Source organism: Seriola aureovittata, chromosome 13, assembly GCF_021018895.1.
Source record: "Seriola aureovittata isolate HTS-2021-v1 ecotype China chromosome 13, ASM2101889v1, whole genome shotgun sequence".
NCBI classification, from domain to species: Eukaryota; Metazoa; Chordata; class Actinopteri; order Carangiformes; family Carangidae; genus Seriola; species Seriola aureovittata.
In genome coordinates, this window is record NC_079376.1 from 13,511,172 (window position 1) to 13,534,751 (window position 23,580).

Here is a 23,580-nt window from a genome sequence, read left to right on the forward strand (position 1 = left end):
TTAGTTTGGTTAATAACAATTCATTGGATTGATACATGAATCAATGAAGATATATGAAAACATATTTTAAACACATGAAAACCAACCTCATAACCATAACCATAGGCCTATAACGTAACCATACTGTAAATATAGTCCTTCAAAATGGTGACATCTAGTGGTCAGCAGAAAGAAAGATCTTCCCTAAAAACTATACAACACTATACTATACTAATAATCTCATAATATAATATAGACCATAACTCTGAATGAGGCTATGCTTCATACTGTGTACTTTAATTCTGACTTTGCTGATATTAGTTCTTCACTTTTACTAAAGTAAACTATACTACTATAATATATTCAATCAGGTTCAGTCAGGTGTTGATTTTTGTCATTTTTGTGGTGCTGGTTCCCGAGTTTTTTTTCACGACATCATGCCTTTCTGTCTCCTCTTCATATTGTGGGGACTGGAAAAATATTAACAGTGAAGTTTGACAGTGGCCTCCTGCTTTTGTTTCAAGCTAAAGCTTTGTGTACAGATGTGGGGCCTCTACAGGGCTTCTCATTAAGATAGCACAAACCCTATTTGCACAAACCACCCTCTGCCTTGCAGCCACAATGAAAAGTTGTTGTTTGGGGTAATTGAATATCAGCGTTTTTACTCGTGAATCTATCCACAGTGTTTCTCCTCTTGCATTTGTACTTGGGGACTGCAGAGGTACCAGTGAGCCGTGAGTCTGAGAGTGTCTGACATCGTCACCTCAGATCAACAAGATCACAGGAGAAACTTCACTCTGATCTCCCTTCTTTCTAATCTTCTGTACTGATGCACACAAGAAGCAAGTTTGTGACCTTAAAAAAAAGAAGAAAAAAAAAAAGGAATTTGCCACACTGATATGATTCATTGTATGATTTGCAAATTTTTAATCAACTCATTTGAGAGAGAGAGAAAAAAACATCACCTGCAATTCCATCCTGTTATGTTACGTCTTCAGACTGCTCCTTATATTATCACTATGTGTTTTCACTTTGAAAACGTTCCTTTCAGTCGGACAAGGTACAAGTGAACAGATTCATATACCTTACAAGTTGATATTAAATACTTAAATGCAATTACCCTTCACTTAATCTTCTCCACTCCACTTATCTCTCATTGATCATTACTAAAATAATAATAAATAAAACAAAAAACAGAATACTCATGTCTTTGGTTTCACCTTGCTCTCTATTAATAAACTAAAAGACAAAACCTTTGGTAAAAACATGCAGCTTTTCTTTTTTTTCATTCTTACATATGCCTCTAGGTGGGATGTAGCCCCCACATATATACTTGACAGACATAAGAACAGGTTAAATTTAATTTCCCTTGATTTTTGAAAAATATCAGTGATGACGTGTGGGAATGCTCAGATCGTGCAGTGTTATTTATCAAAGGTATATATGCACCATCTTCATCAGTTTTTGACAGTTATCATTTACTTATACACATGACAGAGTCTTGCCACCACAAGGAGAGTATGACAATGCCATGGTGACAGTGTCCCAGTGCAGTCCCAGCTACATCACACCTGCATCTGTTACTTTTGCTTCATATTTACAGTGGGATTTCCTGAAAGAGCACATAGTCTCCATAGATCTTCATTAATGTAATTCTGTCTATCCAACAGTGACCGACTCTGCATCTCCATCCTTTATTACTGATCTATCTTGACTTATCAGTCAGTGTCAGTTTGTCCTTTATAGAGCCGTCTCCACACTGGACGACCCTCTCCGTATATAATAACGCCTCATCTCCCCCCCGTCCTCACTGCCACAGCCCTCAGGCCGATGTACAATGAGAACTGGGAAGAACCGAGCGTCCCTATAAGTAGGCGGGCTGTCACTGAGGGCTAGCTGGCTGGAGTCGGACCTGTAGCACTGCTCGTCCACGCAGCAGGGGTCCGTCAGGTTGCTGCTGCGGCTCCTCCACAGAGCCACAGTGCGATGGGAGCCGTACATGCGGCAGAGAGAGAGGCGAGACGTGTCCGACGAGAGGTGGGACTGGAATAGTGCTCCCCGGCAGGAGAAGATGGAGGAGCAGCTGGAGCTTGTGACGGTCCTCCTCCTGCCTCCCCCGTCTCCTTGTCCAGTCAGCTCGCTGCATTGCTCGCAATCGACCTGGCTTTGGAGAGCGCCGTAACTCTGTGCAGTCTGGCTGCTGTCCAACAGGAAGCAGTTCGAGGATGAGGTGCATTCAGTGTCGTGTAGTGAAACAGAGTCTGCTGTGCTCATGTTTATCAGCATGGCCTCCGAGTAGCTGGGAATCACCTGGCGGTTGCAGCGTATGTGCCACTCCATTTCAGTGCTGTCCAGTGTGTCTACTCTGGGGACAGAGCAAACAGTGTTATTCCTCACAGGCCTGTCTTCATCCAGAGGAGAGGGGCTGCTCTGGCTGTACTCTAACCCGAAAAGTTTCTCTATGCGGTAGTGCACATAAGCGGTGCGGTACTCTATGAGCACTCTCAGAGGCCAGGACAGCATGAAGAGAGCTGCCAGCCAGAAGGCAACCTGGGAAGTGTACCAAGGCATCCTGTCTGGGTCTACAAAGGCTATCAGGTTTTCTCTGAAGTCCACATTCTTCAGCTGCATCCCCTCCCTGGCCTCCATGTAATCGTCCAATCCCTCGATCTCAGAGAAGAACCTGGCTCTCTGGTTGAGGTAATCATTTTCTGGGCCTGCCTCTGTGAAGCTGAAACACTTGGTGAAGCGCAGGCGAGTTGCCGGAAATCCCTCCAAGCCTCTGAGGTCACGCGATACATCCTTCATCCCACAGTGGCTGTAGTCAAACTCTCCCTCTGCCACATGCGTGTTCACCCTCTCATGGTACACCTGTGTGGTGGTGTAGGCGTCCCCGTTACGGTATCGAGTGACTTGCCGAGTCCGTCGGACAAAATGGTAGCTGATAGCCTTCCACCATATGCAGGGCTGGGCCTGCCGCATCCGCAGCACACGCTCATACACGCTGTCCACATCTGCTTTGCACTGCAGGTCGCTCCTGGCCCTGCAGTGCCAGCACTCCACCATGTACAACACATAGAGCATGAGCAGGAAAGCCAGAGGGATGTAGATGTAGCCGTCAGAGCAGGGGCTGTCGTGGTAGATCATTGAGTGTCCACCAACGCCCATCCCAGACGCCCCCCGTAGGGAGGAGGTGAAGGAGGCCGTGAAGGAGGAGGTGAGGGCGGGGTTGAAGCTGATCTTGGTGACCCGGGTGAGCTGACACCAGGCCACCGCGCCCATGCAGCTGTACATGAGCAGGGAGAGCAGCAGGCAGCGCCAATGGGACTCTCGGCAGACACAAGCACCCAGGGACTGCTTCACTGGACGCTGCTGCAGAGACAGAGAGAGAGAGTCATAAAGAAAAGGCACTTAGAGCAATGAGCCCCTGAAACATGGCCGTGGTATCATGACTTGCAGTAGAAATGCAAATGAACTTGGCTGCACTATAAATGGCCAAGCTTTTCCATACCTAAGCACAAAGTAAATCAAACTAAAGAAAGTCAGTGGAATTCAATTAAACCATGTAGTGTGCCGGTAAGGCTGTGAGTCAATGCAGCTGACAGATAAATATTAACTGAACTGTTTTCACACATCTATCTCTGAAATTATTTTAATTTATATTGCAGTAGGGCAAATGTACTTGCTAGAAAGGATGCCGCATTAAAACCACTATATGCAGACAGAGCCATAAAAATCCAGGAGATTCTACCCACAGTTAGAAACAGAGCCTGATTGAAACTGGGTTTTTCATGCAGATACCTATATTGATATTTGAGATTTAAACATTTTACAACAATATATTAGCAAATATCAATTTTGTAACATGAACAAACATTTGTGATGAGTATCGCACACTGAACGCTACATTTTACAGTGTAAATAACAATCTTGCCAGTGCTCTCTGGTGTACATACTATGACACAGTTACTTTTTTTTCTTTGGGTTTGTTCTGTTTTCCTCTGTTAGATTTGGATTTGATTTTTTGGACAATAAGTTGAAAACATCTAAACATGTTACCTTGGGCTTGGGAACTTGTGATGAGCATTTGTAGATTAATACATGATTTAAAAAAAAAAAAAACTAAAGAATGAAGCAATTGATTGGTGACAGAAACAATCATCACTTGCAGCCCAACATGACAAGAATGTTACTAAGTATATGTACTATACATAAATACAATTTGTAAATTACTTTACTTGAGCATTTATTTTCAAGCTAATACATACTGTACTTCTTGTCCACAGATTGAAATAATTTACTTTTCGTTCTACATATATTTACTAGTTAATAAATAATTGATCAACAACTGCATCAATAGCTGATATAATATGACACATTATAAGACATATAAATTATACAATATATAAAATACTTAAAATTAGGTCCACCTTAACCAATATAAACACATAAACACATAAACACTAAACTACTGCTTACATGTCAACAGATGAGTTTTAATACAATATAATACACATCTGTACATCTCTCTCTGCTCTACACTTCATCTGTAGTACTGCTGGTTAGCTCACAGCAGACAAACAGAAACAGAAAGTGCTCACCTTTGCAATACTGACCACAAGTCAAATTATCCCATTCAGCAGAGACACGGGCCCAAAGCTATTTCATCAGTAACACTAACAGTAAAAGAAGCTGGAGCGTAACCCTTTATGCTTGAAGAGACTGAACCAGGAGTGAAACATTCACTGTAACTCCTTGCAAATGGAATTGGATCCCATCCTGTCAGTCACATTCATGGTGATTTCTGAATATTGTAATATTATTGTTTGTTTTTTAGAGAGACATTTCTCCCTATGAGATCCAGTGATGTTGTACACAACTTCTGGTGTTTTATGGAGTGAAAGGATTTATGCTGACAACCAGCCATCCATTACTGCACTGACAGCACAGAAATCAAAATGTAGTGATTTAAATGTTGAGCCACACAAAAGAACATTTGTATATTTTTAAGTAAAGTAAAACATATTGTTAGGAAACTTGCATCTTATTGTGGCCATGTTCTATGTTGCAGGAACAGGCAGTTTATGTTTCATTGTTTACTTTATGTCATTGCTTACTTTTCTTGAAGTCAGTCAGTTATGAGAACTGTCAGGTATAAAAATATCACCTGATATTTGTACATAAGTGTCTTTTCTTTTACTTAAAGGTAAGATAAAGAATTGCTTGTACCTACCTCCTCCGGGACATCCCTCTCAGCCGGTGAGTCTTCCTCCTCCTCCTCCTCCTCCTCCTCCTCCTGCTCCTGGTCCTGGTCCTGGTCCTGGTCCTGGTCCTGCCCCTCTCCCTCAGCATCATTGGGAGCGCTGGCCGTCGTGTCCTCCGCAGAGTCCAGTTCGGGAGAGAGCATGCTGCACTTTTCGCATGTCAGAGAGAGATTATAAACTCACTCCTTCTTATTCACATGCTCTGCTCTAGATATCTTTCCGTTTGCTCCCCCGTTTTGTGCCCCCTTCAGCCCCACAGCGTCTGGGCCGAAGCCAGCAGGCTGCTGCTGCTGCGGCTGCTGTTGCTGCTGCACGGAGCGGGGATCCCGTGGTGGTCCTCCCGACTGGCAGGACGGAGGGGGGCGGGGTTGAGGGATTTCACCGCAGCAGAGACAGCAGAGGTTGACCATGATGCAGTTAGCGAGGCTTGTTGTCAGTGGCCAATGGTCTGCAGTTGAAATTACCTAATAAAACCATAAATCATAAATAAAACAAACAACATTGCCCTGTGTTCATCCAGATATCGGTTGTCCAGTCTTCTGCAGGAGGAGCGGGGGGGGGGGGGGTATCTTCTCTAGTATATCCTGGGTGTTCCGCAACATAAATTACAGAGGATACATTAAATATTCGCTAACAACTAAGCAAACTCAATATTGTAAGCCTTATATGCCTCTAAATTACCTACTAATTTGTGACAGAAGGACGTCGACACGCATTCCCTTCTCGGGCGGAGCTCTTATTTTGAAGGTGAGGTTTGGTGTCACATTAAAAATCTTCCGTGTGTTCCCCGAGTGTTGAGTATCACGGATCCTGCGCTTAACTGAAGGTTAGCTAACACAACCGTTAAACGCTTTAAAGCAACAAAAACAGTCTCACTGTGGTGATACTATTTGGTAATGTTTTGGATAATTTTCAAGCTTCGACTGAATCTTAGCTAACGTTAAGATAACGTTAACTGTACGTCTCATTCATCTCCGGTGCGTGTCCGATGTAAACTTCAGTACACGTGAAAACAAATGAGTTTTGTTTAGCTAACATTAGATATGGGTCATTTATTTGGTTAAATAGTTTAAGTTCGTCGCTTTCTGTCCTTGCTAACACTAGATAGCGTCTGTTCGCAATATTATTAGCCACGATAACCAAGTTCAGCCTACAGTCATGTGCAGATATGAGATTATGTTGAATTCACATTTTAATATTGGATTAAGATGGTCTCAAATCTGCCAGACAAAGCTATCAGCTAAACATAGTATGGTGAGCCAGAGTTAGCTTGAGTGGGTTTTAGTTAATTTTCCGATCTCATCCTTTATCTGTCATCAGGGGCATAGCTGTTATTTTGTGGTCACCCAGCAGTTTTGGGCCCCTTGAATCTGCACCTTCATCATCATCACCTTTCACTCCAGCAGTCTTGTGCCAAAGTCTGTTTCTTCATCAAGCAGTGTTAGGTGTTTGAGAGATGAATGGTTGGGCTCAGGCTGAAGTAGACACTTGTGGATATGTGGAGAAAATTCGACACAACTCTGGCAATGCCATTGACACTGTGTTTTGTGTACTTCAGCGGGATGTTACGGCGTCCCAAGCCAACCGACTCGGAGGCAGACCTCCTGAGGCAGCAGGAGCAGTTTCTGACCTCTGGTGCCCCGTCTGCTGCCAATGTGGTTCGTCGTCCTGACAAGAGGAGAGGCGAGGCTGGAGGGGGAGGAGGAGAACCCAACGGGGAGAACGAGGGAAGTCAGAGGGATGTTGTCACCATAGAAGGTATGAAAGTTCACAACAATTTGGGGGTTTTCCCTGACTCAACATGAGGTTAAAATGGTTCTTAACTGATGTAATTACCATGTCAAATTTTTTAAGGAAAATGTAACATCTGACAACAATGAAGAGCAAATATTTGTGGCATATCAATAAGATTCATTAATATTAAAACACCAAAAATAATGTTCATGTGTATGTTTTTCTGTAGATCTTCCAGACCAGCTCCCTTCTCTGACACCAGCCCCCCCGAAGAAGTCTCGTTTTAAAGCCAGTCGTGTCACCTTCGAGGATGAGGATGCTGAGCAGAGGCTGGACAGGCACGACACTCACATCAGTGCTGTTCTCTCCAGGATCGTTGTAAGTTCTGGTTATAAAAGTCTAACCCATACTTTCCTCAATAATGGGAAGTGAGGAATCAGTGACTTTAAACTCCATGAAGTAGCTGCTATTGGCAGTTGGACCTCTCACCTCTTCAAAGTTTGTTTCTTTTCACATAATACACAGTTTTAGTTTTTTTCACCCATGAATAAATAACATTATTCTTTATTTCCAGGAGCGAGATACCAGCTCTACTCCAATATCTCTACCAGCATTCACAGGCATGGCTTTCCCCAAAGTACTACACCGCTCAGAAACCAGCAGTCAGGTACTGAGATGTTAATGTCCCTTCTTCTCAAGCTGTTTGAATTTTGAGTGCTTAAGTCTTTAAATCAAAACATGTTAAAACCATGGCCATTTAAAATTAAGACAGATATCACATAGTACTTTAAAAATGAATAATTTTACTGTTCATACTTGTGTCTATTGTTACATTAATTTGGCAGTGGGTAAAATGATCCTGGTTTACATGCATTGTAATATTTTAAGTCAATTACTCCTTCCGACCAGGTGCCTCTGTCTTCAGCCGGAGGAAAGAAAAGCATCTTTGCTCGTCAGATTGCAGCTCAGAGACTTAAGGACAGAAAGACGCCATTACACTGTGCACCTGAAACTGGTCACACACCTGAACCCAGGGAGCAGAACCTCCCTCCTGAGACACGTATGGATACAGATCAGACTGATCCTGCAGGTGATCATATGAATTGTGTCCTAATTACTGAAAACAATGTTTTGGTTTTTTTTGTTTTTTTTCACCAAACACCCCTTTGGACATTATTTAATTCTCGCTCCTTTGGTTTCTCTAGAACCACCTGTAGTCTCAGGTCCCAGGCTGTTGTCTGGTCTGGGGCTGGGGGGCCCAGATAGCTCGGGAGAGACCATGAGGATCCACAGGGAGAACCAGGTCAAACTCCGGGCGATGTCTCAGTCTGAGATACTAGATGAGCAGAAGAAACTCTTATCTCAGCTTGGTAGGCAGTACTTCTCTACTTCTCCTGTTTTGTATCTTGACTAGTACATCAGAACCGCTTTTCCTTTTTGTAGGTACCACAGTGTATAACACGATTATTTCTGCTTCCCAGATCCGAGATTGGTGGAGTTTGTTAGATCTCGCAAAGCCCAGAGCGTCCTGTCCTCAGCCTCTCCATCCGGACGTCCCGAGGGCAAAATCAGAAAGGAAAATTTTCCTCTTGAAAGTGTGAGCAGAGAGTCAGACTCCTCCAGTGCTGCTGAGCTGTGTCAGAAACCCCAAGAAGTGGAGATGGAAGAAGAGGACGAGGAGGAGGAACTGTCACCGCCACCCGCTGTGATGAGTATGATGTTTTCAAAATAAAACCTTTCATCACTTCTACCTTGCCAGTTCCTGCTCTCCAGATAAAAAATAACCAACAGGATTTAGGTCATGTGGATGACTAAGCTATATAATTATCTGACATCACCTCTTGCTTGGTGAATTTATAACCGTTTTGCTGAGGCTGTATAATCATTTGATCAGTGCTACATCTCAGAGCAGTAGCTCACACACCAGCTTACCTGGCTGTCTGCCTGCCGTCTCTCCCTCCATCCCTGTCTCTGTCTGTCCTGATCCTCCCGCTCTTCACTTTCCCTCTCTCTCTCTACTCTCTCAAGCATCAACCTTCTAATGTGGGATGCCTCTGCTGCATGGCTCAAATCCAGACATAAAGCTGATCGTTGACTTCACTTTGTGTGATTAGCAGAAAGACCAGACTGAGCCAGAAGTAGCCACTCTCTGCAATTAAGTTACTGCAGATCATTCAGAGAATACTCCCAGTGCTGATGAAAGTGTTGCTAATGGATCACACGAAGACAGATCTTGCACATCATTTATACAATTCTGTTTTACTGAGAAAAAACAAAAAAAACAAAATGAAATGAGTAAAGCGGTTCACTCATTATTAAACGTTATTTATTGCCTCTTCTACCTGCCCTTCCAGAAAAAACAATATATCCTCATTTTGGGTTGAGCCACCCGCTGCCTCAACTTCTTACAGAGCATCTTTAAACATAGCTGGATGAGAGTTTTTTCTGTCGCATTACAACCCACCTCTCCAGGTCACTGTTTGTTGTCATAGCTACAACAGAGGACATTTGTGAATGCCGTTTGGCTCTGTGAAGCACTTTGTGACTCATGTCTATGAAAAGTGCTATATAGATAAGCTTTACTTACTTAAAATTTTTGTACAAATTTATACAAACAGTCATACATTGTTAGCTAACATGCCACCACCCACTGTGTGTGTTTGTATGTACATGTGAATTCAGAGGAGGATCTGCTGGTGAAACCTCAGAAGGAATGGGTCCACATGGATAAGCTGGAGCCAGAGAAGCTGGAGTGGATGAGAGACTTGCCTGCACCCAGAAGGAAAGGAACCAAGGAGGTTAGGGAGATGTTTCTTACAATACCAGTCAGACAAAAAGAAACATGCCGCTTTCATTCATTTCTACTCAAAGTAGTGACAGGTGAAAAGTGTTTTCCTGATTAAAACGCATTGTGTACTGTGGTTCTGTGTGTCCTGACAGGCCATGCAGGCTCGGTTTGACTTTGCTGGGAGCTTGATCCCACCCACTGAGGATCTGCCCACTCACCTGGGTCTGCACCATCATGGAGAGGAGCCAGAGGTCAGTAAGCACCAAGTTAAAGTACAAAAAAAGTCTCTTTTTACTTTAGTTTTTCCCCTTTGTGTTTGGATCTCACATAAGTGTCATAAAGGTGGCTCACCGCTCCCGGTACAGCTCTTTTAGTTACCTGTATCACCCATTTCAACGCAGTGTTTTGCGAGAGAGCACATTTATGAGGAGGTTTTAGTCTTTGAATCTCACAATCTTAGACATAACCTGCCCTTGATTGAAATGTCTGCCATAGCCTTGAGTGAATGTCATGGCCTTTAAATTTTGAGACTGGAAGCCAGGATCATGTCAGAGTTTGCTTTTTTGACCCCTGGTCTTTTTTGTTTGTAATGATTTCATTCTTGACACTGAGGATTTCTCCCTCCAGCGGGCAGGTTACTCCATGCAGGAGCTCTTCCTGCTGTCTCGGAGTCAGCTCATCCAGCAGAGGAGTCTGGCCCTCAGCACTCTAGCCAACATCCTCTCAAAGGTACACAAACAAACACACACTCACTCAATGTCACGCACATTATCTACAGTGCCTGCACTCACTCATGCTGCATTTTTTTTTTTTTTTTTACCCTGTAGGCACGTACTGGAGAATACATGTCAGTTCTGAAAGGCAGTGTGACGTCCACCCTGCTCGATGCCGGCCTGCTCTTCCTGCTTCGCTTTGCTTTGGACGACAGTGTGGAGGGTGCGATGTCTGCAGCTGTGCATGCACTTAAAGCACTTCTAGTGTGTGCAGAAGATGAAGTAAGACAACTTGAAGCGTTACAGCATGTTATTAAGGCCCCATTAAGACCTGGAATTAACATTCGTCTTCAGTGATCCGATCACAAGTGGACAGCTCTTAGTACATCATTTCACACCTGTCATTAAAATGCATCTGCATGTGCATCTCGAGTGGCCACTTGTGAGCGGATCTCAAATCCCTCCTCTATATGCAAATAAACACCTATGTGTTGTTGTTTTTATCCTGTCTGACGGGTCTTTTGTCAATGTGTATGTGTATGTGTGTGTTTGGGAGAGAGGGAGAGCGTGTGTGGGGGAAGGAGGGGTTGAGCGAATCATTGCACTTCGCACAGCTCACAATGAAATAAGATTTTAGCTGTTTGAAATAATAAAATATTTTCTGTGGCGGGACTAATTAGACTGAGACAGAGGATGTCAGTAGAGTAGGCGGACCTTTAATGTGGCCCAGGACGCGTTCACACTGCTAAAATTGTGGCCAGATGTGGCCCAGACCACCTCTGAATGTGGTCTGAGTGATCGGATCTTAAATGTGTAGAGCTGTCCACTTGTGATCGGATGTTAATACCAGGTCTGAACAGAGCCCAGAATATTAAGTATTTTTCATTTACATACTGATGTAACTTGATTCATTTTAGCTCCAAAGACTCAAACAAAAAAACTTAAGGAATGATTATTAAGTGGATCTGTGAAGTGCAGTTCAAAAACAAATTAACATTGACGGATTTCACAACATGTCATAACAACAGAACTGAAAACTGGCTTTGTGTAAGATATAATACAATGTGGTTGTCTTTCACTGTTCCTCTTTGAGAGTTTCTCACCCCAGTGTCTAGTCCCTCTTGTTCTTATCCAATTTGCCTCTCCTCTCAGGAGTGTTTGGACTGCACCTTCTCCTGGTTTCGTGGCTTGGCCTCCTTCCCTCTGCTGCCGTCTGCTCAGGAGGAAGAAGATGATGAGGATGAAGGGCTTGACGAAAGTATGAAGGAGACAGCCAAGGAGAGGGAAGAGAGGAAGAGTGATCATGATGTGGCCAGGCAGGATGTTGTCAAGGTAAAGGAGCCAAATTCATTCTTTCTTTTTATGTTTAACTTGATTTCCTTGTTTGTTTGTTTTTTTTTCAGATTTTTTTATCTAAATCTAATGAAGTCCTGTAAATGAGTGATTATTGTTTTTTCTTTGTTATTCTTGTCTGTGTTTCAGGGTCTGCTTAAAATGAAACTTCTCCCCAGGCTACGTTACATCCTTGAGGTGTTTCGACCATCTCCTCGAGTGGTCCAGGATGTCCTGGACATCCTGACTCGCATCGCCAGGCACTCCTCCTCATCTGCCACACAGGTAACCACAGTAACAGCCCACAGTTTCACACAGTCATTCACTCAAAATCATTGAATTACGATCCATTTTTCTTTCTGGCCAAATTCAGTAGGAATGTATTTCACTCTCAGGTGCTGGGCTGTCCTCGCCTGATGGAGACGGTGATGTCAGAGTTTCTTCCCACTTCGTGGACAGTGCCATCTTTGCCCCTTCCTCAGTCTGTTTATGGGCTCCCACTGGCAAGCGCCATGAAGCTCTTAAGAGTTTTGGCTACCTCTGGCAGACATGCCTGTGCCAGACTGGTAAGTGTTATAACGTTGTACAAGTGTAAGGAAGAAATTATCATTAAGTAACTATTTGTTTTCTGAAATGCTTGGATGAACTGTGTCTATATTGTTTTTGATGGTATCGACAGATGTGGCTAAATATGGTGGTACCTTTACAGCTCATTGCAGCAATGATCCATTCTTCCTGAAAAGTGTTCAAATGAAAAGCTTTTTTTTTTTTTGTCTAACCCTAACCCCATGCTTGCACAGAATGGAACAAATAAGCTTTTGTGAAAAGATTTTTCTAAAACAGCCTGCACAAAATTATTGGTAGAAGTGGTGATAAATCAGTGTACTGTAGCGATGTTTCAAGCAGACTATTGTCCTCAGTTAGTATCACAGGTGTCTTCAATCTTGTAATCAGTCATTCAGCCGATTTTAAACGATGAAAAGTCCTCGTGCACTTCGGTGTCACCACACCGAACACGGACCAGAGAAAGAAATCAACACACGCTATCTGATGAGATAAGGAAGAGCATGATCAAGGTAAAGTCTACAAGACCAAGGAGCTTGATGTTCCCATGACCACAGCTGCCAACATTGTTAAGAAGTTTAAGGTCCAACCTCCCGGGATGTGGCCGCCAGAGGAAAATTGACCCCAGATTGAACAGACCCCACTTTTAAAAAGAGAAATATAAAAATGTCAGAGTGGAGTTTGCTAAAATGTTGACAAGACACAATACTGGGAGAATGGCCTTTGGCTGACAGATGAAACAAAATCAGATCTTTTTGGTAACTCACATGGTCTGTACTCACGGAATACAACTGTAGAGGTTTCATTTAAGAGCTACAAGAAGTGCTTCATTGCAGGGATTGCCTCAAAAGGGTGTGCTACAAAATATTAGGGTAAGGGTCCCAATATGTTTGTCCATGCCATTTTCATTTGTTGTAGTATTTAAAATACCACGCACATCAAAAATCAAAAGTAACATTTTTTTTTTTAATCGGAAAAAGGGACAATATTTTAGATATTGAACAGAGAATAGAGGTTAAAGTTTACTTTTGTCAGTTTCAACTTATTTCACACAGAGAATTTTTTAAATGGAAAGGCAAAAACACTTTTAGCCACATCTGTATTTGAAAAACTGAAATTATATTATTATTTTTTTTATTATTAATTGGACCATACATTTTCATTACATTTTTATTTATTTATTTATTTTGATTTGGATCCCCATTAACCACTACCAAGGTAGTAACTACTCTCCCTGGGGTCCACTCAAGTAAAAGGGTTCCTTTAATGCTTAATACTTTAGAGTTCCTTAAATACACTGCTCACATACAGTATTTGTAACCTCTGTTGTGTATGCATTAGTAATATTTCCTGCTCTCTTCCCTCCTCAGTTAAACTCTCTGGGTGTGAGGGAGCGTCTGTCTTGTCTGCTGAGTGCTGAGCCCAGTGAGCTCCTGCTGGAGTCCACCGAGGCCCTCAGGATCACCACGGAGGCCTACAGGCTGTGGGCTGTAGCAGCCGGCTACGGACAGGCCTGCAGCTTGTACATGTAAGCTAACATCTGAGAGCAGCTCTGGTTCTATGTCTGTGTCTTTGGATGCTCAGATGTTTAATTTAACCTCTGCCCTTCCCTCTCAGCACCCGTCTTTGATTACTGTCGTTATTTTTCCACAGAGACCTGTACCCAGCCCTGGTGAAGGAGTTGCAGTCTGTGCACCGAGCGCTGAACCCCTCAGATCCTCTGTTGCCTGTTCAGCTCCAGCGGGTCCTGGCTCTACTGTCTTTACTCACGCAGGTCACGCACACAGCCGGATGCCATCAGGAGCTGCAGGCCGGCATGGTCAGGTACAGATGAGTGACTAAAAAGGATTGAGAAAACCGTGCTGCTACATGTGTCAGCACACAACACTCCTCATCATCCACATGGTATCCTCTCTGTTTTTTTTTACCACAGCTCTCAGGGAGAAGAGTGCCTCCCTCCTCCTGAGGTGTCTTGGGGTCATGTCACAGGGTTGCAGGCGTCCTTGTTGGGCCATTTGAAGGGGTTTGTGAAGAGCCTCGATAATCCAGTTCAGACTGACAGCAGCCTCGCTCTGATACCAGCTTACCTGGTCTACCTAGAGGCTTACTATCATCAGCTCTCCAGACAGGTACCATTTCTCACTTTGTACTCCTTACCTGTATGTGTGCAGGTAACTGTATGTGTCAGTCTCATTGCGAAGTCACACAGGTGATACTTAACAATTAACAAATCCTTGATTGTTTTTGAAGGAAACATCTGTAAAATGAGAAATTTGACCACATCAGCATGGTTGAGCTATCTGTACTTTACCAAGCTATCAAGAGCTGACGTTTAGTAGTTCTGGCTATACTTCAAGAAAAATGTAACAAAATGTAGACATATTGCTGAACTCATATATTTATTTTATATAATGTAACTTGGTTCCTCAGAATTGTTTCAAGCCAGTGGAGACTCTTCAAGAGCTGGAGCAGCTCACATCTGAGGTTCTCGTTCCTTTGTTTTCTCACCATGCTGTGCAAAGCCTGATAAAGAACCTCAGGTATGTTTCATTTACTTTCAGTTAATTCTGTTGTCAAAATAGTAGAAAAAAGGTGACAGTTACTTTACAAAGCAGTTATTTTTTTGTTTTTTAAAAATTATAAAATATCTGTTGTACGTATTTTACAAAACCTTTTCATTAATTCTTTACTCATCTTTATTTGTTGTTACCTCTGCTACACTCAGGTCTTCCTCAGTAGTGTGTAATGTCCAGTCTAGTCATCAGGACCCACAGACCAACTCTAGCCTCCCTGGTTTGGCCTGCCCAGGCTGGAAGGATCGTCCAGGGCTGGTGGTCCCCAGCTCCCCCTTCCCTCTTCTCACAGGCCTGGGGCTCCTTCTGAAAACAATCACAGGCCTTCACAAAGGTCTCAGCTGTAAGGTAAATCAGTTTACATTTCACTACCAGGTTGCTATCTTGCGGTGACACATAAAAATCCCATGTCTCAATTTTTCCATTTTCTGTGTCTGATTTTCTCTTTAGTTCACTGGTCTCCTGCTGTCAGAACCTGTCATCGGTTACCTGCGTAGCTGCAGTCAGGCTACACCCACTGTGTCTCACACCAGAGCCTGGCTTCTCCGACATGAACACCAGCTCCTCTACCTGCTGCTCCGGCTGGCACACAGACTGGTAGGCTCCAACTTCGACAGCGCTCTCCACCGTCATCAAAACGCCAAATGAGGCGATATCTTTTGGAAGAATGGTGTCCGTGGAGTTCAGAGACTTGTATGATCAATGCCAAGGAGCATTGAAGCTATTTTGCTGGCACATAGTGGCAAAACACCTTACTAAGACACTTTTATTTAGTTTTTACTTTAATTTGTCACCGGTAGTGGCAAGAAAAAGTTAGTGAACCTTTTGGAGTTACCTGTTATTTTTCATAAAATGTGATTTGATCATCTCGTGTATAAATTCACGTTTCATCTGTGATAAACTGATGATGTTTACATCTATGTATCATCACCATGAAGCTGTTTTTTTCTTTGTGTAACCAACCTCATTTTTACTTTTTGTCTTTTCTCAGGTTCCCATTGAGCCAGAAGTAGCAAGACATGCATCACTGTACCACCAGGTGGCGCTGGTTCTGCTGCCATGGTTGTTACCCGGCAGTGAATACCTGGCACATGAACTGCTCTCCACCATCCTCTTCAACAAGGACTTCATATCGTGAGTTTAGATTATTTTACTGAGTTTAATTTGGGATTAAGTGCCAGTATGTGCAAACATAATCTCCACCGTGAAGATAGTAATATTAAGATAATATTCCGATTTTTTTGTTTTGTTCACTACATATATAATGTTCTGTCTAAATAATCTTTAAATTTATTGCTTGAAAACAAGGCTCATACTTATAATCTAATTTGAGGAATTAGATTATATTCAAAATTACATTTCTTTGGAATTGGATCTAATTAACAGATGACCCATTTCCACCAAAAGTGATACTCAATGTTTTTCGCTTCCTCTTTGTTCCAGTGTTTTTCAGTTTATGTTTGTTTGTTTACCTTCCAGTGAGGGCCACAGCGGAGGACCGGAGGCTGTAGAGCTGGGGGAGCTGAAGCTCCACGAGGGAACACAACACCACACCTCTCCATCTCTCCAGACCGTCGGCGCTCTCCTGAGAGAAGCCTGCGTGCAGCTGCCATCCATTCGGGGCTGCTTCCTCACGCACCTGGCCCATCTGGAGTCATCCGTACTGGTGTCCCAAGACGCCCTCCTCGGCCGCAACCCCTGGATCAACTCCCATCTCCTCCCAGAGCTCAACGGCCCCACCCTGCCGTCTGATTGGCCTTTCATCCCACTCATCAGCCTGTACGAGCGAACAGGGGTTTCTGACGGTGGAGGGTTAGCGGTGGAGGAGCTGCCTCAGGGGGCTCTGCAGGTGGTGACCCACTGTCTGCAGTGGCTGCTGCTGCTGGAGGTCTGGAGGGAGGACGCTCTAAAGGTATAAATTAAAGTCAAGTTGTTTGTCTAACACAAAATCACAACATAACCTTAAAGGACTTTGCAATCTGTACAACATACAGCATGCTTTATCCTTAGACACTTGAAACGAAAAAGAGAAAACTTCCACAAAAATAATAATTTATTTCTGAGGCTCTGACAGTTCCATATAAAGCTAAATAAAATGTTTGTAATACTTAGAGCCAAATTTATACTGGATTTGTGAGGTTGAGTTTTCAGTTTGATGTAGGGGGTGACAAAATCAAATTGCATATCATCCAACTAAGTTTATAACGAATAAAGTTAGAAATGAAACAATTACTCAGTTAAACAATCAATAACCTTTTAAAAAAACAATATAAGAAAGTGTTTTACATTGGATAAACAAAACAAAAACAATTCAGCATCACACACAATTAAATCAGATCCAGTAAATAAAAGAAATGGAATAAAATACCCCAAATATGATAAAATAAGATTGATGACAGAAAAATAAACAAATGCAAAACATGAAATTTAACTTCGGGCTAACATTAATAAAAGTTTAAAAAAGGAATATGTTTATTGATAGATGTTACTTATTGATTGATTGATTATATAATGGATTAACAATAATTTTCACACAAAAACATGCTCTGGTTCCAGCTTGTAAAATACGAGGATTTGCTGCTTATGTTTCGTATATGGAAGCAAACTGAATATCCTTTGGACGGCTAAAGCAGGGATCTGATAAACTATATTGAATAATAGACAGACTAACTGATAGTAAAATAACCATTAGTTACAGCCTTACTGGTCATTATTATTGATTGTGTGGTGTTGTCTCATTCAGGAAATCACACATTGCATTTGTTTGTAACATCCAGAACATTTTGCCATGTTGTAGGTGATCCCCCCAGTCGCTAAGCTGGCCCGCCTGTCCTGTGTGTTCCTGTGCTCCAGTGACTTGTTCCTGGAGAGACCCGTTCAGAAACTGACCTGGGGTCTGTTTAGACTGCTGACCAGGTGTGCTTTAACATCAATAAAACGTTTAATATCCTTATTCTTGTTAGAAAAAAGTAAGGTGGCTTAGAATCCGTTAAACAGAAGGTCTTTATTTACAGGCGATCCAGACTGGACTCTTTGGACCTGAACGCCCCTCCTCCAGGTTTAGCCTCCTTCCAGGACCTGTATTCAGCCCTTTTGGCTCAGTACGAAGCCGTGTCCTTTGGAGACCGGCTGTTTGGCTGCTGGGTGCTCTTACCCCTGCAGAGGAGGTACAGCGCCACCATGAGGCTGGCTGTGTTTGGAGAACATGTGGGGATGCTGAGGTCACTGGGAGTCACTCTGGAGCAGGTACTGATGATGATGATGATGATGATGATGATGATGATGATGATGATGATGATGATGATGATGATGATGATGGCGTTAGTGCTTTTAATTTTCACTTGCTTCCTTTTCATCTTTTTGAGTAGTCTTACAGCTGTTGTCTGTCTCATTTATAACACAAATATTCTCTGATCGTTCAGATCATGATTTGAAATTATTTTGATGTCTCTGTCTCATCATTTGAAGCTGTCCGTCCCTATCGAGCGGTTCACCTCTCCCCCTGAAGACTCCCTCCCTCTCCTCCGTCTCTACTTCCGCTCTTTGGTAACTGGGACCCTGAGGCTCTGCTGGTGTCCAGTCTTGTATGTGGTTGCCTTGTCTCACGTCAACTCCTTCATCTTCTCTCAGGATGCTGCAGCACAGGTACAGGCACAGCATGGTGGCAATGGCACCTCTATAGTTAACACTGTAAAGGCAATCAACATATCAATCAAGTTGGGGTCAATATCTTGAAAACTGAGTAGTCAAAGTCCAATATGGCCAAAGAATGTGTTATGGAAAATGATTTTTGGAAAAACACATTATTAATTTTTTTTTTTACAAAAAGCAATACATCAACCACAACAACAACAACCACAACCACATAGCCAGTTTGAAATAGCACAGAGAAATTAATCTGACTTTCCCAATATTTCAGTGGATGCTTAGTGTATAATGGGATGTCCTTGTAAAACAAAATTCAGTTAACTTAATGCATTTATAATAATATTACACTACTTTGCACATATCTTATTAAAGTGTTGTCAAAATGGATAAGTCTTTCTTTTCCTTGGTGGATCCATCGTAAACACAACCAAGCCACTGGCACGCAACATGTCAATTAGTGTTACAAACCAAAAACTATGAAAATACATCATTCCTCTCAGCGGTCTTATATACCCAGTCAAATATTGCTCCATAATTCGGACCGCCACCAAAAGCAGTCATGTGGTACAGACAGGAAACGAAGCTTCACACGTCGTCAGTTACATCATATGTCCAAAATGATACGTGTCGATTAGAAAAGCTCAACTATACCCGACACACGCTATGAAGCCTCGACCTCTCACATAACATCACTACTACATGGCACACAGCTGAACAAAAACAGCCCTCAGAACAGATGGAAAATATTTGACCTTTGTCAGCGCCGCAAGTGTTTTCCTGGTTTATAAAAACTGCTCCCCGAGGGCTTCAAAAATGAATCCGAGCCCCTGAGTGTTTATTTATGTTAAAACTGTGCTTGGTGGCATTAAAAAAAAAAAATAAAAACATCAGCCACAGTGAAACCCTAAGGCAAACTGCCACATGCGTAATGACTTATCAAACCCAGAGGGTGCTGCAGCTGCATGGACTAAGAGGCTGGATTTGTGGGAAGTACTCATCTGTTTTTTAGGGATTTACGCACATTTTCTGCGTCATATAGGAGCTCATTGGATGCAAAATCTCTACATCTCTACAAAAGTAGTCCTCATGTTATTGATTAACTGTCAATGGAACAGCCAAATTCAACTTAGTTCTCTCGTGTTCATAAATAGTGATTTCTGGTCATGGTATGTGACTGCTATTTAACAGCACGGTTTTGGATTTAGCATCCAAGAATACGAAACACATTTACCAACTTAAGCTTATTTACTTCACTCAAAAACACATTATTTCAGAGCTGTGAAGCAGAAAAAATTTCATACACGCTGGCGGGGAGTTTCAGTAAACACTTGAGTGCGTCAGTACAGTTCATCAGTGAGGCCTTTGATCTTTAATCCCCTCGTCCTTTTCCAGGAGGTTGAAGCAGCTCGGCACAGCATGCTGAGGAAAATCTACTACCTGACTGATGAGGTACTCCTCTCCTTTGTGTCTTTCCTTCACTTTGTCCCGCTCTCTCTGATCTTTATATGCTGCAAGGTGTTTATTGATTGTACCAGCTTTTCCCCTTCCTTCTCACGTAACTCTCTGATGGTATTTTCTCCACATTCCGCTGACAAACCAGTCTGTTTCTTGCTGTTTTTTATCTTGTCGACCACCGTCCAAGTCACCGTTGGCCTGCTGGACTGTTCCCTTTTTCCATCTATGGTTATTGTAGCTTAGCTTTTATTTCATTTGTCATGAATGTTCAGTGGCTTTGTGTTTTTATGTCTGTGGATTAATTATGTGTGTTTTGATCCTTTCATCTTTTTTCTTTTTATGTAGAAGATTTTTTCTTAAGTAATTCAGTTTCTTTATAATGTCTTTAACAAATAGTTTCTGTTTTTGTTCCAGCTGCAATTTCAGTAATAATCCTGTTCCTTTAGTTTTATTGAATAAATTTGCAACTTAAACTCCTGCTGTGATATAATTTAGAAACCTTGTGTGGTTTCTAACAAGCCGAAGGCTTTGTTTACACCAGTGGTTCTGTTTTTGTCTGGTGTACCCCCACAGCTCTGGCATCATGTCATGTTCATCTGAACTGATTTTTAAACTGGATCTGATTTAACACTATTAATTATATAAAAGTGGATATTGTTATACAGTAATTTCATAGAATTGAACTGTCACGTTTTTGGTCAGTTTGGTCAAGTTTGTGTTTGTACTGCTACGACTTGGAGCTGCAGGATTTCAACTGTTTATCAATTACTTATAACAACAGTACAAGTTATTTATTTCTATTTTTTAACCCTTTTGCCACTGCCCCACTGGGGAATGATTATGTTTACATACATTTTTTAATTAAATCATTATTTTTTATGTATTATTGCTTTTAAACATAGTTGAGCTACTCAACAATCTCCCCACATAATAACTGCAGAAATACCCCTCAGGGACCAAACACCCCAGGGTGGTCTACACCAGCCCTTCTGCTGTTCTTCTCACCTCTGTCTCTCTCTTTATTTCATATCCAGGTGTTGAGGAACCACTTGCTGCTCTTTCGTCTTCCTCAGCAGCACTCAGAGTTTGGCTTTGAAATGTACGAGCAGTTGCCTCCCATTAGGGCGAAGCGCTTGGAGAGTGTCCTGGGACTGCAGGACGGCAGTGATGACAAAGGAGACTGATTGAAGCAGAGAGTTTGGAAAAACACAGGCGTAGAGCCAAAAGCAGAAGATTCAGAGAAGTGACAGTGCAGGACTGAAATGGAAGGAGAGATGAGCATGAGTAAAGGATACTGGAAAAGAGAGGTTAGTGGTGGGAGACAAAGTGAGACATTCATTTCGAATACTAAAGGTGTCTCATCAAGATGGAACAAGAGCCAACATGGTCACAAGAAATATTTCCATTGCGTCTTTTGTTGAAGGAAAGAGAACCTGAGGTATACTTGGCCAGCCCTGAATGAAGTAGCATTCGCAAATAATTTTAGTAAAAAATAATACAGGACCATCACTGGTAATGATCTGGAGGCCCCCAAACGGATTAACGTTTGGGGGGTTTCTAAGTTTACTCTAACCTGTCTGAACCACAACACGGCCAAAAGCTAAGTACAGATGCTAAAAATTCAATGCAGATGCAGTGACGCATGAGTCCCATAAACGTTTCCTCTAAGGGAATGATAGGAATGACATGTTTTTCCTTGTGACACCAGCACTTTGCCAGGGTTACTGTGCGTCTGTGTGTGCTTTAAAAAAACAAAAAAAAAACATCCCAGGACAATTCTTGGCATCTGAGTAAAGAAAAATATCCTACTTTACAAGTGCCTGAAATTGTCTTCTTTGTAAATAAAATATGTTTTCAAATATGTGTAAACTTTAGTGTTTTCATTCTTTAATCACTGTATGACTCAGCACTGCAATTATAGCCCATAAAAAATAGTACATTCAGATCGGGTCTCGGAAGAATTTAGACAAGCTGAATCCATTGTTCCCTCTCAGTGTCACTGATCAATAACACTCACTCCGAATTCCTTCACTGACAGAGACTCCAATACTTTTCCATTGAATCCGCTCTAATTGTTGCCAGTGTTAAGTCAGATTTGGAAAATGCCCATAAGGTGCTGGTGTGTTTTCTCTGCATGTGCTTGTACAGCCCCTATTAGTGCTCAGTTAGCTGACGAGTTAACAGCATAACATTAACAGCTTATCACATGCTGGTGAAGTTAAACTCCTCACTTCAGTCTATTAAGAGTCCCATATTATGGCGAATTTTAGGCATAACATATAGGAAATGGAATATATAATAGTTTTTGAATTACTTAGGTGCATTATAAAGCATCTGAAAGCATTTTAAAAAATACATCTATTTTCCAGAAAACCTTATAATGGTGATTTTATCATTTTATAAACATAGAAATTCCAGCACACCATGGGGATATCTAGATCGTTTTAATTTTGAGTTCAGTCATACATAACTACAAACCTGTGATCAATATTTTATATCCACTTCAATCATGAAACCATCATCTTAAGCTTCTCTTAAGCTCCTATCCTTTTCATGCTCATGGTGGCTTGCAGGATAAAGCTTCAGACAGACCAGATACGCTTGAAAACAATGTTTGTTCTTGTTCTGGAGACGATTGCTTGGTTTTTATTTTTGGTGATGACCCCTTTGAAGCAAAGCAGTTTGATATACAACAGGAGAAAATAACATAGGGGTAGAATTGAAAATAATTCAGGGGTAAAAAAAACAAAAAAAACAAAACCCTCCGGGCTTCATAAAAATTGCAGAACCAAAGCTGGAGAAAACTCTCTCCAATAACTGACATAGCCCTCATCATCAGATAAAATGAACGTGAGCATGAATTCCTTCAGATGAAATGAGGTGTAACAATAACTGGATGCTTTTGCGGTTTTGGTGTCAGTGCAAAAAGTTAAATCAGTGCTTCCAAAATGATGATGATACCAAGAAATATGAGGAAAACAGTTTGTGGACAACAACATTTGCCTGTTAAAATGTATGCGTGATAGCAACACGTCTCATTATGGTTTTACTGGAGCTGTAAAATTCACCCTCCACCTTCCTTTTTCAACATGTGAAATGTTTCTGAAGTGAGGTCAGTCTATTCCTGGAATAAAAGGCTCGTACAAATTTCACAACAGACTATTCGATGCACCTTCAGATTCTATTCATACAGTCCATTTACCTGGTTTTGACGTCATGTGAAAATTATTATAGGCCGGCCTTAATTATGCTGAGTGTCATGTGACTGCTCTTTTCATTGAGTCTGTATTTGTCTGCGTGAGCAGGATGTTTTCAGTTAAACAACAAACTCCTACAGCCTCCAGGGAGGAAATAAATTCCTTCTGGTATTATGTATACAATAACAGCAATCTGATACTTTAAAGGCTCCACCTCAAAATCACAACCAAATATATAAATTTCTTATGAAACATTCAACTTGTGGCTTCTAACACACTCTCTTTGTCTTTAGTCCATCGTGCAGTAATGAGGTTGTTGAGGTGAATTTCTGT

At 42.0% G+C, this 23,580-nt stretch overlaps 2 protein-coding genes across 4 annotated transcripts; one reads left to right on the plus strand and one right to left on the minus strand.

The window, feature by feature from the left end:
- Window positions 1-882: 882 nt before the first annotated feature.
- Window positions 883-5,995, minus strand: si:dkey-13p1.4 (transmembrane protein 151B). 2 transcript variants are annotated; one of them, XM_056393514.1, is made up of 3 exons: window positions 5,929-5,995; window positions 5,213-5,707; window positions 883-3,351 (listed from the first exon to the last, which is right to left on the minus strand). In XM_056393514.1, the coding sequence occupies exons 2-3, from the start codon at window positions 5,384-5,386 to the stop codon at window positions 1,720-1,722; spliced, it is 1,806 nt and encodes a 601-aa protein (XP_056249489.1). In that variant the 5' UTR covers window positions 5,387-5,707; window positions 5,929-5,995; the 3' UTR covers window positions 883-1,719. The 2 variants fall into 2 exon arrangements, with proteins under 2 accessions (XP_056249489.1, XP_056249488.1); XM_056393513.1 differs by having other exon boundaries at window positions 5,213-5,995.
- Window positions 5,996-21,913, plus strand: rpap1 (RNA polymerase II associated protein 1). 2 transcript variants are annotated; one of them, XM_056393512.1, is made up of 27 exons: window positions 5,996-6,069; window positions 6,802-7,001; window positions 7,207-7,355; window positions 7,552-7,644; window positions 7,887-8,067; window positions 8,183-8,347; window positions 8,459-8,689; window positions 9,660-9,775; window positions 9,918-10,016; window positions 10,393-10,494; window positions 10,593-10,760; window positions 11,631-11,810; window positions 11,961-12,095; window positions 12,206-12,376; window positions 13,745-13,902; window positions 14,028-14,198; window positions 14,308-14,503; window positions 14,805-14,914; window positions 15,100-15,295; window positions 15,398-15,544; window positions 15,939-16,081; window positions 16,427-16,859; window positions 17,745-17,863; window positions 17,962-18,193; window positions 18,416-18,592; window positions 19,988-20,044; window positions 21,085-21,913. In XM_056393512.1, exons 2-27 carry the CDS (start codon window positions 6,806-6,808, stop codon window positions 21,232-21,234), a joined length of 4,275 nt encoding a protein of 1,424 aa, XP_056249487.1. In that variant the 5' UTR covers window positions 5,996-6,069; window positions 6,802-6,805; the 3' UTR covers window positions 21,235-21,913. The 2 variants fall into 2 exon arrangements, with proteins under 2 accessions (XP_056249487.1, XP_056249486.1); XM_056393511.1 differs by lacking the exon at window positions 5,996-6,069 and adding an exon at window positions 6,092-6,220.
- The last annotated feature ends 1,667 nt before the right edge of the window (window positions 21,914-23,580 follow it).